The following is a 15,826-nucleotide window of genomic DNA, read 5'->3' on the forward strand; positions in this document are numbered from 1 at the left end:
TCTTTCTTCAAATTCACGACCGTTGTCCTGAGTTCCTGATGATCGTTCATCTTCGACAATCATATTATGGAGTATGATACATGCTCTCATAATATTTCTTATTTTTTCTTTATCCCAAATATTAGATGGATTTCTAACAACGGCAAACCTAGCTTGTAGGACTCCGAATGCACGCTCGACATCTTTTCGCACAGCTTTTTGGGTTTGAGCAAATGATGAATGCTTCTGACCTTGTGGTAGTCGGATAGATTGAATAAAAGTATCCCATTTCGGATAAATATCGTCTGTGAGATAATATGCCAAATTGTATGGATTACCATTAACATGGAAGTTAACTTGTGGCGCTATTCCGTTAATAATGTCATCAAAAACGGGTGATCGATCGAGAATATTAAGATCGTTCATAGTACCTGGAGCTCCAAAAAACGCGTGTCAAATCCAGAGGTCATATGAAGCTACCGCCTCCAAGACAATCGTTGGTTTATCGGTTCCTCGTGAATACATTCCTTTCCAAGCCGTGGGGCAATTCTTCCACTCCCAATGCATACAGTCGATGCTTCCAATCATCCCTGGAAACTCACATCGTTCTCCAATATATAGTAGTCTTTGCAGATCCTCCGGTGTGGGACGTCTTAGGTATTCATCGCCAAACAAGTCGATTATTCCCGCGGCGAAATTGTGCAAACTTCTTCGAGCTGTTGTTTCTCCAATTCGGACATATTCGTCAACTGTGTCAGACCCACCACCATACGCCAATTGACGAATTGCTGCGGTACATTTTTGCAGCGGAGTTAGACTCGACCGTCCGGTTGCATCTACTCTGGGTTGAAAATACTCAACTTCTGTAGACAGACGATGCACAATACGGAAGAATAATGCCTTGTTCATTCGAAACCGTCGCCGGAATATATTGTGCGGGTATGTTGGAGTCTCGCTAAAATAATCATTCCAGAGCTTCTGATGGCCTTCCTCCCGGTGTCTCTCGATAAAAACTCGTGTTTTTCGCTCTTTTGGTTGTGGATTGAAATCAATATATTCTTCATATAAATCTTCATATATGTCATCTAATTCATCACCATTATCTTTGTGGTAATGATAATGTGAAGAAGAAGCCATAGAAAATTTTAACAAAAGATAAAAAAAAGTGTTTAGAAATATAGAGAAGATGAGAGAAGAAGTCTCAATACTTATATGATAAAGAAGAAGTCGCTACGAATCCTCCCGTGAATGAATATTGATATTAACTCTTTAGTACATCTTGTGACTTATTGGTAGAAAGCAAAATAAACATGTGACTTATCAACTCACTTATTGGTACAAAGAATCTCAACTTGTGACTTATGGTTATAAATGAAATAAACATGTGTTAGCCATTCTATTTGGTCACGAGCACAAATAAACTATCTTATGAGTTGGTTTACAAATGAGTTATGTTACAAATAAGAAACTCGATCATGTTAGTTATTGGCAGCCATTCTATTTGACCACAAATAAACAAACTTATGCGTTATATTAAAGAGTACAAAACCATATCCGTTACATCCGGTAAAAACCCAAACCATGCCGGTTAGAGAAGTTAAAATTATCCAAACATAACCACCAAGCCTATTACAACAACAAGAACAACTATGCCTATTACAAAGCCCTCAAACCCCTTCATCATACATGATTTATCCTTAGCCATATCACCAACCATCTTCTCTAGGTTTCGTAGCTTCTCCTCAGTGTCATAGTCAGTTAAAAGGGTTAGGCTTTCTACTTTTTCAGCCAGCTGAAACACATGTACATCTCTTGCTCTCATCTCATCCATCACCGCGTCATCCCACCATTTGAAAATATGGCAATCGCCGTCGTCCTTGTTCGCACAAGTGTAATATCTTCTCCCTGTTTAACATACGCAAAAACTCGCTAAGCACATACATAAACTAGCACAAACCTTCTTCACAGGCTAAGTAATTAAGCAACTACCATAGCACATACCTTGATCATTCCTAGTGTTAGACGTTGCAAGCACTGGGTGAGCACCATAATAGCAGACCTGCGGGAAACCAAACTCTACCTCCGGTTGCGGGGGGGGGGGGGGGGTAGTGAACCTGTGAACAACGTTCCAAGCTTAACTCAGCTTGGTCGCGTCGTATGAGATCCTCCGTCTCGCTGTAGTCGCTGTCGTCATTGTTTCCAAATAAAGGCTCGTCTTCTGATGGCTGCGAGTAGCTGTAACGTCCCATTTTTTACTTAACCTGCAGACATTGTCGAGCCATACTAGTTAGAAACATAGAACATGAAACACAAACATTGAAAGAAAATCAGAAACAGATAAATATACAAATAAACAATAACACAAACATTGAAAAAAAATCATTCATTTAACGAAACCGGAAATACATAGACCAAACACAAAGATAGAGCAAACACAAACATAGAGCAATCCTAAAAATTAAAGTGACGACATACAAGAACATGAAACAAGAACATCTAAATTTTTTCAGAATAACTCGGCTAGGAGCTTATTCTTCGCAGATTCTTCCCTCTCAGTCAATGGAACAGGCTTGGTGAGGAGAGTGTCTAGTATTGCTAGCCTCGACAGTCTCTCCTTCCTCACCAAATCGTCCTTCTTCATTTCCTAAACTGTTGCAATCTCAGCGACAGACTTCCCTTTACCCGTATTTCTTTTAGCCTTAGCAGCCTTGACACCTTCGGGCCTGCTCTCAACATCAACGAAGCCTTCGTTGGTAGAAGTTTGGGAATCTGTCTGCACATTCTTCCTCTTTGAAATGCCACCAGCTTTGGGTGTGTTAAGGCTGAGCCACTTCTGTTCAAACCTCAACACACACCAAGCATGTTCAAGTGTGAACTTGTGCTCTTGATCAGAGAAGAAAATTTCATGCGCCTTCTACAGAACGTCTGTGTCAGACTCACCACTGCTAATTTGGCGCTGAGCTGCCGAATATGCGCCACAGAACTTGTTAACATCATCATTGATTCTGTGCCACCTCTTCTTGCAACAACCGTGCTCTCTCACACCATCCTCTCTTCCATTTACACTCTCTGCATAATACTTACCAACCCGTATCCAGAAGGCCCCCGACCTCTGCTCATTTGCAACAATCGAATCCTTCGAAGTGTTGAGCCACCCACTGATCAGCACCTCGTCATCTGCAGGGGTCCACTTGCGTCTTACAGGGCGGGCAGCTTGTGTGTCTACTGGTGCGTCTTCAGATTGCTGAGAACTGAAAGCCGGAAATGTATCGGATTCTGCAAAGTTGACACTAGAATGAAAACTTCCATAAGGGAAGTTTTCATGATAAACGCTTCCTTGTTGACTGTGAAGCAGTCCTACGTAGCTAGCGGACTTACTAGGAACATTGCTTGGATCCATAGAAGAGAGAAAGATAAGAGATAGAATGGAGAAAGAGTTATGAGATAGAAGAGATAAGAGAATAGATTTTATAGGCTGAAGTGAAGTCTAGAAGAAACTCATAATGGTGAACTCCCACCAAGAAATGTCAAATCCTAACTTATTACACCAAAAAAAGCTATCAACTTTCGTAACAACATCATTAATGTAATCGGATTTTGTTAAAAACATAATGTATACAATGTAACTAAGCAGAAAGCAAGTCACTGTCTTTAATATACAACTACCACAGACCAATTGTTAAAAAAAACAAGAGACAACTTGAAAGATGAAGTATAGAACCTACTTTTATTATTATATGGACTATTAAGTAAACGATTTCACAAATATGATCTATGAACTATGGCTAGCCGGAGACGCAAAACCAGTTATAGGATGCAAAGCATCGAAACTAAACTATCAAACAGTTTTTTCATGTTGCTAAAATCAGTTACTGGTTTGTTATACATTTGTTAACAATCAAACAAGCAACAACCAAACTCGACGGTTCAATCTAAACGAAACAATCAAACAAGCTACAATGAAAACAATGGTTCAATCTATACTAAACAATCAAACAAGCTACAAGGACTACAATGGTTCAATCTATATGAAACAATCAAACATGCTACAACGACTACAATGGTTCAATCTATATGAAACAATCAATCAAGCTACAACGAAAACAATCACACAATCCCACCATTTAAATCTTTACAAATCTATACGAAACTATGTAACATTTGCGAACCCTAGAATCTGTACAATTGTTCTCGAACAACATAGAATCTATACCACAGACTATTCGCATGCAAAATACAAAACCCTAAACTTTTCAATTTCAGATGGGAGTTGAAGAAAATACCTTGGTAGCGGCTGTGGATTGAGCTCGGGTCGAGATTCAGAGGATTTGGGGAAGATGAGACCGTTCGTACAAGACCGGAAGCGAACGGAAGTCGATGGAGCTCGGAATCTCGATCTGGGGATCAAACGCCAACGGAAGAAGCGACCTCTCGTTTTGGTGAGTTGGGCTTTCGATTGAGGAGACACGCAGACTGAACCTCCGGTGAAAGAGAGATCGATCTTCCGATCTGAGGAGATCAACTTTTCGCCTTCGTGATTTCGTATTTCAATTTCTCTTTCAGAATGAGATTGACGCGAAGACACCGATAATTTCGACGATTTGCTCTCCCAATCTCGAGCTGACACGTTGCCTCACGGGACGAGCCCGAAATCCCTTATTTTAGGCCCGTTCCACTCAATTTCTTTTCTTTTTGATTTATTTTCGACCCATACTTCTTAAGGGACGGGCCTTAAGGGACCGCGATGTTGATGCCCTTAGTTACAAGCTCTTTGTTTTTTACTTTTTGAGTACGAAGTCTACGTCCGTCACAAAATCCAAGAGCCTTTTCACCTTGTTCGTTTTAGCCGGTTGTCACGCCTAAACTAGAGAATAAATAATTGGATACAATCATCTTTTTTACTTACTGTTAATCTATTTATATATTTTGTGGAACACAGCTAACAAGGTAAAAGCTTTCAATCTTTCCCACTGTCATCTCTCTGCTCTTCGATTTTTTTTTTGTTTCACTGCTTCGGTCTTCTTGTCTGTTAGCTAGAGATATACCTCCCTCCCTGCAAAGAACCAAAGCAGGGAGCTTTCTAGTCAATGCCGCTTGAGAGTTGAGGTCTGACTGACTTCTTCCTTCAATCTCTCTCTGAATTCCCACCACCCATCAGGTTTGGTTCTCTCTATCACTTCAGAATCCTAGTTTCTTTCTAATTGTAACTTCTCTCCACAGTTTTCCTTTGGTCTGCTTAGTCGTCTTTTATCAGACAATGTGAAGCATTTTGTACTTTGTGATAAGTTTCTATTGTCGGTAGCTCTTTCTAGATTGAGCTGCTAGATTGTAGTTTTCTTTCCAGCTAGCTAGAGTTTTTGGTCTCAGAACTGAAATTTTGGCAGCTGGCAATTTTTAGGACTCAGGCACAATGCTTGTATCAATCTGATTTTTCTTTAGTGTCTGTTCAATTTCTTTGTTTTTTTTTTCTTGTTTATTTCCAGTTTAAACTCTAAAATCTGACAATGGTTGCTTCTTTCGTTATAAGCTTTGAGTTTCTCCTGGTTTTGAATACTTTGATTCAGCTCTAGACATCATTCTTCTCTCATTTTTTGTTTAATCAGCAGCAAACAGTTATGTTTCTTTTAGTGTGTTGAGTTTTGGATTCTTCTGTTAACTCATCTTTTTCTTGTTTCAGGTAGGAAGATGGGAACTAGTTTAAACGACACATTATGTCATAAGTACAGTGGTTTAGAGCTCTGGGAGATCATAGCTATCGTTCTCTCCGCCATTTTCATCATAGTTTTAGCTATATCTCTATATCTCACTTTCAGAAGAAAAACATCTAAACCTTCTTCTAACCAAACCCCTATTAGCCACCAAACTCCTCCTAACGTCTCTGAAGAGATAAAAGAGATCAGAGTCGACGAGGTTTCCTCAAGCAACGGATACCCCTCCATCAGCGAGAAGTTTTCTCATAAAGAACCTGAAAAATGGACACTACTAGTAGCAGCAGATTCAGAGAACGGTGGTAACAGTAGCCGCCCAAGCTCCTTTAACCACCACTCGGAGAAGAAAGATGGCTCGAGCGTATCTTCCGCTAATCCTTTAACAGCTCCATCTCCTTTGTCCGGTCTTCCAGATTTTTCTCACCTCGGATGGTGATATCTTGTGAATTTACATGTTTTTAACTTCTTATTCTTGCATGGTTTGGTCATCTAGAGTATCATTTAGGCACATTTAGGTTGCATATCATTGCATTTGTACATATCAGGTGTTGGAGAGCACCATGGATGAGTTAGAAGACCATTGGAGGGATTTTGAGTCCAAAGAGTGAAAGATGAACACAGATGAAGGCCTTAAAGATCTCTTCTGAAGCTCAAAATTTGTGGAGACACTGGAAATTGAGTTAGCTTTACAATGGAGGTGGTTTCAAGTCGTTTGGAGCTGTATTGAGGGATTTATGATCAAAATACTACACACATATCAATATGACATTCCTAGCGGCCAGGCGTAGCGGCAAAAGATGGTCGCTACAGAAGATAGAGCTGAGGCGCCTAAGTACCGTAGCGGGAGTGTGTAGCAGGTTAGAGAGACCGCTATAGTTGAAGCGCTTTCTGTAGCGGTCTTCCGTAGCGGCATAATGAGGTCGCTATGAGTTCAAGAATGCGGAAAAAATCGTCTAAGTGTCCTAGCGGCCACCCGTAGCGGGCATGTCAGGTCGCTACAGGCGTAGTGACCTCTGGTAGCGACCTTTTATGGTCACTACGGAGAAAAATATCTGTTTTTATGGGTCAACCCCAGCTCGAGTTTTAGATATATATAACTACTTTTCAGACAATAATGGGGGATCTATCTACTTTTTTATGAAGAACACAAGAACTCTTGAGAGAGAAAGCTTGAATCTTTAGTTTCTTTTCTTCTTATTCTCTTGAATTTGCTTGTTTAATCCTTGTTTATCTTTATTCTCTGTTGTATCTACTTGAATATGCTTCAATCTATTATGAGATTAAGTGTTTTCATGGAGATGAGTGAGTAGTTTCCTTAAGAATTCATGGGTTAGGGAGATTAGAGTAACTTAGTGAAGATCTATGGTGTTATTGTATTAGATCCTTGTATGAACTTGCTTGTTGAGTATTTTTAATGCTTGTTTAGTCTTGATCACTCTAAACCTGATTTCTAAACACTTCTCATCAGACATGATTAGATGAAGTGTTTGAATCAACTCAACTAAGCTCTAGTGAGATTAGCCAAGGACACTTGATGTTAAAATTGCTAGATAGTTATTAAACTTGAACTTAAAGATTGCTTGATTGAATTAAGCCAAAGACATTTGATGTTTAATGATTTCTAAGCAAATGGACATTTACCTAGACATAGGACTTGTCTAAAATTGTGTTTAGACTTAAGAGATTACTTTGATTGAAAGCTTGTCACCTAGATTGGATCTTAGTTACTTGAAGTCAATTCCCTTAGCCCATGGATTCACTTGTTTATATTTCTAGGATATTAGTTTGTTACAAATCATCTATCTTCTTGTTTGCTTAGATTAGGAAGGTTTGTGTATTCTTGGTGTTATAAGTCTCTAGTTCTCTGTGGATTCGATCCTAAAATGCTACAATGACATACCATTCGATTGTGGTATTGTTGGCACATTAGGTTAATTGGTGTGTGCTTAAACGCGTAATCAGATGGGGACACTGGTTCACTCTCAGAGATCTTCAGACGGCTACAAATCACTTCTCGAGAGATGGTATCATCGGTGTAAAAGAATGAATATTCCAATATTCTTATTCTGTTGTACTTAGTCAATGTAGTTACACAAATATAGGAGATCAATATCTCGTGTAACAACTTCCTGTATATATCCTCTTGTACGTAAGCTTAATGAGATAGAGGAAGACATTCAAACTTTCATGGTATCAGAGCGGGTTTTCTTTTGAACCTTCTCTACGCCATCTTCCCTATTTTTTTTTCCTTTCTTTTCTTCGTCACTTCCGTTTGTCTCTTCTACAATACGCCTCCATGGCAACAATTGAGAGAGCATTTGGTGTGACCAACATCAAACACCATATTCCCTTGGTTTTGGATCTTGATGTGTTCAATTACGATGCGTGGAGAGGATGATCAGAACTCTAAACAATGCGATTCGATCTTTGTTGTTTCAAGCTCAGCTCGCCCCATCCTATTGGGTAGAAGTTCTCCATGTTGCGGCTCATGTTACCAACATTGTGCCCTCCTCTGCTATCAGTCATAAGACACCACACGCTCTCCTGTTTGGTCAAAACCCAACATACGACCACCTAAGAGTGTTTGGATGCCTCTGTTTTCCCAATGTCAACTACTCAAATCTTCATAAACTCTCTCATCACTCTACTCCTTGTCTCTTTATTGGCTATCCATCAAACCACAAGGGTTATCGATGTCTCGGCCTCAAAACAAACATAATCATTATTTCTGGTCATGTGGTCTTTGATAAAAACACATTTCCAACCGCTCAAAAAGCCTCATCAAACACTTCCTCCTATCAGTTTCTTGACATCAGCGACAGCCCATCTCCCTTGTTTACTTCCATATTACAAGGTCAACCTCAAAGCCTTCCTGTCCTAAACACTGCTCCTTCAGCCTCACCACATCTCGCAGCTCCATCTCAATCTTCTCAAGTTGAGCCTCCACCTGCGAGAATGACAACGCGGGGACAGTTGGGCATAGTCAAACCGCGCAAAATATTCACACTCATAGCTTCCTCTGTTTCTCGAATTCCAACTACTTACCAAAAAGCTTTGATTGATCCTAACTGGAAACCATCAATGGTTGAGGAGTTTGATGCTCAAATTAAGAATAAGACTTGGGGGTTGGTTCCTAGGCCTTATGGTGCAAATATAATTAACTCAGTGTGGCTATACAAGCACAAGTTTGATGTAGATGGAGTTCTAAAGCGACACAAATCGAGACTTGTGGCTAATGGGAAAACACAATAAGAGGGCATAGACTTTGATGAGACCTTCAGCCCAGTAGTGAAGCCTGCTACCATTCGGTTGGTACTGAATATTGCTCTCAGCCGTGGTTGGGATCTCAGACAACTAGACGTCAAGAACGCTTTCCTACACAGGACCATATCTGAGACAATTTACATGCATCAGCCTCTAGAGTTTGTAGACAAAACCAAGCCTCACCATGCCTGTAAGCTAAACAAGGCCCTCTACGGTCTAAAACAAGCGCCCCGGGCGTGGAATGCATGTTTCAGTCAGTACGTCAAGCAGCTAGGCTTTGTCACAAGCAAATCGGATGCATCACTTTTAGTTTTCAAACAGAACAATGACATTGCTTACCTCTTGCTTTACGTCGATGATATAATTTTGACAGGTTCCAGCAAGTCTCTCTTGGAAAAGATTACTTCAAGTCTCAAGAAAGAGTTCCCAATGTCAGACTTGGGAAGATTGAAGTTCTTTCTTGGCATCAAGGTGGACTACAACAAAGCGGGTCTCTTCCTCTCTCAGTCACATTATGCCACTGAAATCATTGCTCGCGCGGGAATGACTGAGTGCAAACCAATCTCAACTCCTGCGGATGTCAACACCAACTATCTGCAGACACTGGAGATCGCATTGACAATCCCAAACAATACCGGAGTCTAGCAAGGGCTCTTCAGTACCTCACCTTCACTAGGCCAGATATCACATACGCTGTCCAACAAGTGTGCTTGTTCATGCATGATCCACACCAACAACACTTGACTGCACTAAACGGATCGTTCACTACATACAGGGAACTAAAGGTCATGGTCTCCAGCTATATAGGTCTTCTACTGATGCCTTAACATCTTATTCAGATGCTGATTGGGCAGGCTGTCCAGACACCCGCCAATTTACATCAGGCTATTGCGTGTATCTAGGGGAGAACCTGATCTCATGGTCCTCAAAAAGACAACAAACAATCTCCAGGTCTAGTGCAAAAGCAGAGTATCGAGGAGTAGCCAACACTGTAGCTGAGACGTGTTTTCTACGGAACCAACTTCTTGAGCTCCACCTACCGATCACAAAAACAACACTCATCTTTTGTGATAATGTGAGCTCCGTTTACTTGGCATCCAATCCTGTTAAGCATCAACGTACGAAGCATGTGGAACTTGATCTCCATTTTGTCCGTGAAAAAGTCGCACTTGGTCAGGTGAAAGTGCTACACGTACCATCATCGTATCAGTACGCAGACATATTCACAAAAGGATTGTCTTCCTCACTCTTCAACGCCTTTCGAACCAGTTTAACCGTTCGTTCCGCTGCCGATCAAACTGAAGGAGGGTAAAAGAATGAATATTTCAATATTCTTATTCTGTTGTACTTAGTCAATGTAGTTACGCAAATATAGGAGATCAATATCTCGTGTAACAACTTCCTGTATATATCCTCTTGTACGTAAGCTTAATGAGATAGAGGAAGACATTCAAACTTTCATGGTGATGGTGGATATGGAGTTGTTTACCGTGGTAGCCTTGTTAATGGTACTCCTTTAGCGGTTAAAAAGCTGCTCAACAATCTGTAAGTTATTATATTTTCATTTCTTGAATCTTTTTTTTTTTTGTAATGGTGGTGTTTTGGTGTTTGAAGAGGGCAAGCTGATAAAGACTTTAGAGTAGAGGTTGAAGCTATAGGTCACGTTCGACACAAGAACTTGGTCCGTCTTCTTGTTTATTGCATGGAGGGAACGGAGAGGATGCTGGTTTATGAGTATGTTGGCAATGGGAACTTGGAGCAGTGGCTGCGTGGAGATAATCAGAATCATGAGTATCTAACTTGGGAGGCACGGTTGAAGATTCTTATAGGAACAGCCAAAGCGTAGGTCTTGTGTGACAGCTTTATATATTTTGTTTGTTAATCGTACTCATATGACGCTAACGATGCAGGCTTGCGTACCTACACGAGGCGATTGAGCCAAAAGTGGTGCATAGAGACATAAAGTCTAGCAACATTCTTATTGATGACAAGTTTAATTCTAAAATTTATGACTTTGGACTTGCTACGCTGCTTGGTGGTGATAAAAGTTTTATAACTACTAGAGTTATGGGTACCTTTGGGTGAGTTGTGGCCTCTCTCTATATATCTATATTTGAAAATTTGAAGACTCAAATGTTTTTTTTGTTAACAGTTATGTAGCTCCAGAGTATGCGAACTATGGGGTTGTACTTTTGGAAGCTATAACTGGTAGATATCCTGTAGACTACGCTCGCCCACCACCTGAGGTAAAGTCCCTTGAAAAAGAAACCTTCAAACACACGTAACTCTGCTCCCTAACTTTCTTTTTTTTTGTCATTTTGTAGGTACATTTGGTGGAATGGCTGAAGATGATGGTTCAACAAAGACGATCAGAAGAAAGTGATTGATCCCAACCTCAACGCAAAACCATCTACAAGTGTCTTAAAAAGAACACTCTTGACTGCTTTGAGATGTGTTGATCCGTTGTACGAGAAACGACCGAGGATGAGCCAAGTTGCACGTATGCTGGAATCCGAAGAATATCCAATTCCTAAAGAGGTAACAACTTTGAAAACTTCCTCTTATTTTTTTTATTATCCTGAAGGATCATCCTTTGTGGAGTTTGGTTGCTGAAAACTCTACCAATTTTGAGAATTTTCAGGATAGAAGAAGACGAAGGAGTGAGAACAGGACAGAAAGAGACTCAGATCCTCCTAGGAACAGTATAGACACTGACAAGACTCAAGGGTGAGTACCATGACCAAAAGCCTGAAGCTGGATAGCATTGGAGATAACCGAGGTAAATTGTAGTAATGTTTTCAGAGCTTTATGTGAAGCAACTAATGTTTCTTCTCTAGATCTTTCTATGTTCTGTGATGTTTTCTTTTCTCCCGAGTGTGTTCTGTGCAGGCGTGGACGTTCGGGTACCCGTTGGCGTTCGGATCGGGTTTTTCGGGTTTTCGGGTTTACACTCATAGGTCACATACTAAAATTTTATTAATACGGGTCGGGTTCGGATAATAACACTTCGGGTTCGGTTCAAAATTGTATTGCGTCTTAAAACCCATAAAGTAATCATATTTCGTGCGGATTCGGGTTATATCGGTTCGGTTCGGATATAACCGAAGTAAAATACAAAAAATTTGAAACAAAAACATAAAGAAAAACATCTAAATTAAATAAAAATTAATCTATCACACATAAATTGATAAAATAACAATAAAATGTTAAATCAAGCATGAAAACAAACATTATTTGTAAACAATATGTATTGTCTTATAGAGATTAGACTTTTTATATCAATGAGCAAATTATAAAATACTTATTTATAACTAATTGTGTACTTAAATTATTTATTAAAATTTTAATATTTATTATTAAATATCATACTACCACAAATATTGAATTTAATAATTGAAATACTTATATATATTTCAAAATATTTATATTAACTATTAATTTCGGATTTTTTGGGTTACCCGTTCGGATTCGGTTAATAACACTTCGGGTTCAGATATTTTTTGTACCATCCTATATGACCCGTTCGGGTTCGGTTACATTTCAGATCGGATAACGGGTCGGGTTTTTCGGTTCGGGTTTGGTTCGGATTTTGGGTTCCAGATTTTATGCCCATGCCTAGTTCTGTGTGTTCATTGTCTGGTTTTAGATCATCACATCAATACATCATTTGCTTGTATAGTGTTTGTTTGTTGTATGTATAGTTTGCTTCTCTACGTTTTGCAATGTAGGTTGTTTTTGAACTAATAAAACGGTAGGCTATGATAAATCTTTGATGAAAACAACGTGTAGTTTTCTGTTTGCTTTTGGAAAATTTTAATCTCAAGAATTATGACATGCGTATTTTGGTTTTTAGGTAATTTGGTTCGACTAAAAGTTCACCAATTTGAACTGTAAAAAAATTCAATTCGGTTCTCAGGTAGTTCGGTTCTTAAAAAAATTACTGATATTAACCGAAATTTTTGGTTTCGATTGTATTTCAATTTAAAATTTTAGAAAAAAATTGGTTAATTTTGGTTAGTTCGGTTAATTTGGTTTAAAATTTTAGTAATTTCGATTAGTTCAGTTTACTATTTCGGGTAGTTTCGATTAGTTCAGCTCGATTAGTCTGGTTCAAAATTTGGTTAAGATTTTTTTTAAAAAAAATTAAACTAACCGATTATTGAATCGAATTAACAAAAATTTTGGTTCGGTTCTGTTCGGTTGGTTCGGTTCGGTTAAAAATCCCACTTATGATGTTTTTTTTTTCCAGCTATGATGTTTCAACTTTCAATTATCTTATTTTCATCAAATCTTATATATTAAAACAGAAGTCACAACCTTAATTCATGTTTGATTTTTTAAAAAATAGACCTAATTGACCTATTTTTAGAAAATCATGTTACATTTAATCTCTAATCTTATCATTTAAATTTTGGGCCTACCAGAAATTTTTATTCGACTATCAATAATTAGATTTAAACAATAGATGATCCATTGGATTTATAGATAGTATAAATTAAATAGATATAATTTAATGTTGTAATACTATACCTTCATATGTTAATAATTTAAATATTTGTCTATGTTAACTTTTAAAATTATAAAGATTTTTTTTTAAATAACAAAAATCATATTATCAAACAATGATTAATCTTTATTACCTTAAACCAATGAAAACAAATTTTAAACTATATAGTTTATTTTAAAAATTAAACAAAAACTAAATGTTTAATTATTTACTCGATAATATAAATCTATGAAGCGAAAATTTTAATTTTTTAAAAACTTTCTAAATTTGTGAAATGTTACAATATTTTTGAATATGACAATAAAACAATATTTTACTAATCTTTATATATATAGTTACGATTTTAATAATGAAATAATAATCCGAAAATATATATATAGAAGAATATACAAATACATGTGAAAGTTTAAAACAATCTATTCAATGAAAAAAATATACCGTAAACTTATTATGTTTTAAAAATTGATAGACACATATATATTATAATATATACTAATTTAGAATTGTAAACAAAATGTTTATATAAAAATAAATAAAAAAAAATCCGTGCGAATTAAATTGTATAAAATGCTGCCGAAAAATAAGAAAAATATACAGTTGACTCAGATCTGAGATAACAAGAAGACCTATATAAATCGAAAAATCAAATTCGCCGACGGTTACTCGATCCGGTTCCCAACACGTTCTTTCTACTCATCGACCTCAAAATGACGAAAACGCCCCCCACCGTCGTCCTCCTCTTCCTCCTCATCTCCGCCGCCGTTCCTCCTTCCACGGCCGAGATCAAATCCCTCGTCATCTCCTCCGACGCCCGCCCCATGATCCTCTTCGAAAAATTCGGATTCACACACACCGGCCACGTCACCGTCTCAGTCTCCTCCGTCTCCGTCGTCTCCACCTCCCCAGATCCGAACCCCGATCCATCTCGCCTCGGCTTCTTCCTCCTCTCGGAAGAGTCCCTCCTCCAGGTCCTCCTCGAGATCCAGCAGAACGCTAGATTCTGCGTCCTCGACTCGCACTACGTCACGCATCTATTCACCTTCCGAGATCTATCGCCTCCCCCGAACTCGCGGTTCAACCACTCGTACCCGGTGACTTCCCCCAACGAGTACTCTCTCTTCTTCGCGAATTGCGCTCCCGAGACGAAAGTCTCCATGGCGGTTAGAACCGAGATGTTTAACAAAGATCCGAACGGATCTAAAGACTATCTCCCCGCCGGATCCACACAGCTTCCGTCTCTCTACTCCTTCTTCTTCCTCTGCTACGCAACCTTTCTTGGATACTGGGGCTACACTTGCTACACCAACAAACGCGTCGTGCATCGGATCCATCTCCTCATGGCGGGTCTGCTTTTAATCAAGTCTTTAAATCTGATCTGCGCAGCTGAGGATAAGCACTACGTGAAGATCACGGGGACGCCTCATGGATGGGACATCCTCTTCTACATCTTCCAATTCATTCGTGTCGTGTTGCTTTTCACCGTGATCATCTTGATCGGAACGGGATGGTCGTTCTTGAAGCCGTTTTTGCAGGAGAAGGAGAAGAACGTGCTGATGATTGTGATCCCTCTTCAGGTGCTAGCCAACATTGCTTCGATTGTGATCGGCGAGACGGGGCCTTTCATTAAAGATTGGGTCACGTGGAACCAAGTGTTCTTGCTGGTTGATATTATCTGTTGCTGTGCGATTATCTTCCCTATCGTATGGTCGATTCGGGCCTTGAGGGAGACGTCGAAAACCGATGGGAAAGCGGCCAGGAACTTGTCGAAGCTGACGTTGTTTAGGCAGTTCTACATTGTTGTCATTGGGTATTTGTACTTCACGAGGATTGTTGTGTTTGCGCTCAAGACGATTGCGGCGTATAAGTACCAGTGGGTGAGCTTTGCGGCGGAGGAGATTGTGAGTTTGGTGTTCTATGTGATTATGTTTTATATGTTTAGGCCTGAGGAGAAGAACGAGTACTTTGCTGTTGATGATGATGAAGAAGAAGCTGCTGCTATTGCGCTTAGAGACGATGAGTTTGAGCTTTGAGATAAAAATGGCAAAAGTCTGAGGCTCTGGAAGACACAGAGTATGTTTTATGTTAATGTCGGCTAATATTGCAACTACCTTTTGTTCCTTTGTGTTAAATTTTGTTCTTCTTTATATTGAAAACTCCATTGTTACAAACGTTCAACAGTTTTTATAGTTTTAATCGTTGCGAATTCAAGAAACAATTATATGGTGTTTATAGTTTGTATTGAATCCCAAAACGCTCAATTACAAGCCCATCCGAACTAGCTACTGGACGAAGGAAACCATGACCATGGGTTCTTGCACCAAAGGGTTTAATTAGGACTGCTCCTTCAACTGGGACATGCATATGAGGT

The 15,826-nt window shown here is 39.1% G+C and overlaps 2 protein-coding genes across 2 annotated transcripts; one reads left to right on the forward strand and one right to left on the reverse strand.

Annotated features, from left to right (window-relative positions):
- Nucleotides 1–2,623: 2,623 nt before the first annotated feature.
- Nucleotides 2,624–3,379, reverse strand: LOC106369634 (glutathione S-transferase T3-like). Its single transcript, XM_048747735.1, has 2 exons — nucleotides 2,903–3,379; nucleotides 2,624–2,812 (listed from the first exon to the last, which is right to left on the reverse strand). The coding sequence occupies exons 1-2, from the start codon at nucleotides 3,377–3,379 to the stop codon at nucleotides 2,624–2,626; spliced, it is 666 nt and encodes a 221-aa protein (XP_048603692.1).
- A 10,677-nt stretch (nucleotides 3,380–14,056) lies between these two features.
- On the forward strand, nucleotides 14,057–15,673 carry LOC111202823 (protein CANDIDATE G-PROTEIN COUPLED RECEPTOR 7-like). The gene has a single exon (XM_022695817.2). The coding sequence runs from the start codon at nucleotides 14,166–14,168 to the stop codon at nucleotides 15,486–15,488; it is 1,323 nt and encodes a 440-aa protein (XP_022551538.2). The 5' UTR covers nucleotides 14,057–14,165; the 3' UTR covers nucleotides 15,489–15,673.
- The last annotated feature ends 153 nt before the right edge of the window (nucleotides 15,674–15,826 follow it).

The sequence above is a fragment of the Brassica napus genome, chromosome C2 (genome assembly GCF_020379485.1).
Source record: "Brassica napus cultivar Da-Ae chromosome C2, Da-Ae, whole genome shotgun sequence".
NCBI lineage: Eukaryota > Viridiplantae > Streptophyta > Magnoliopsida > Brassicales > Brassicaceae > Brassica > Brassica napus.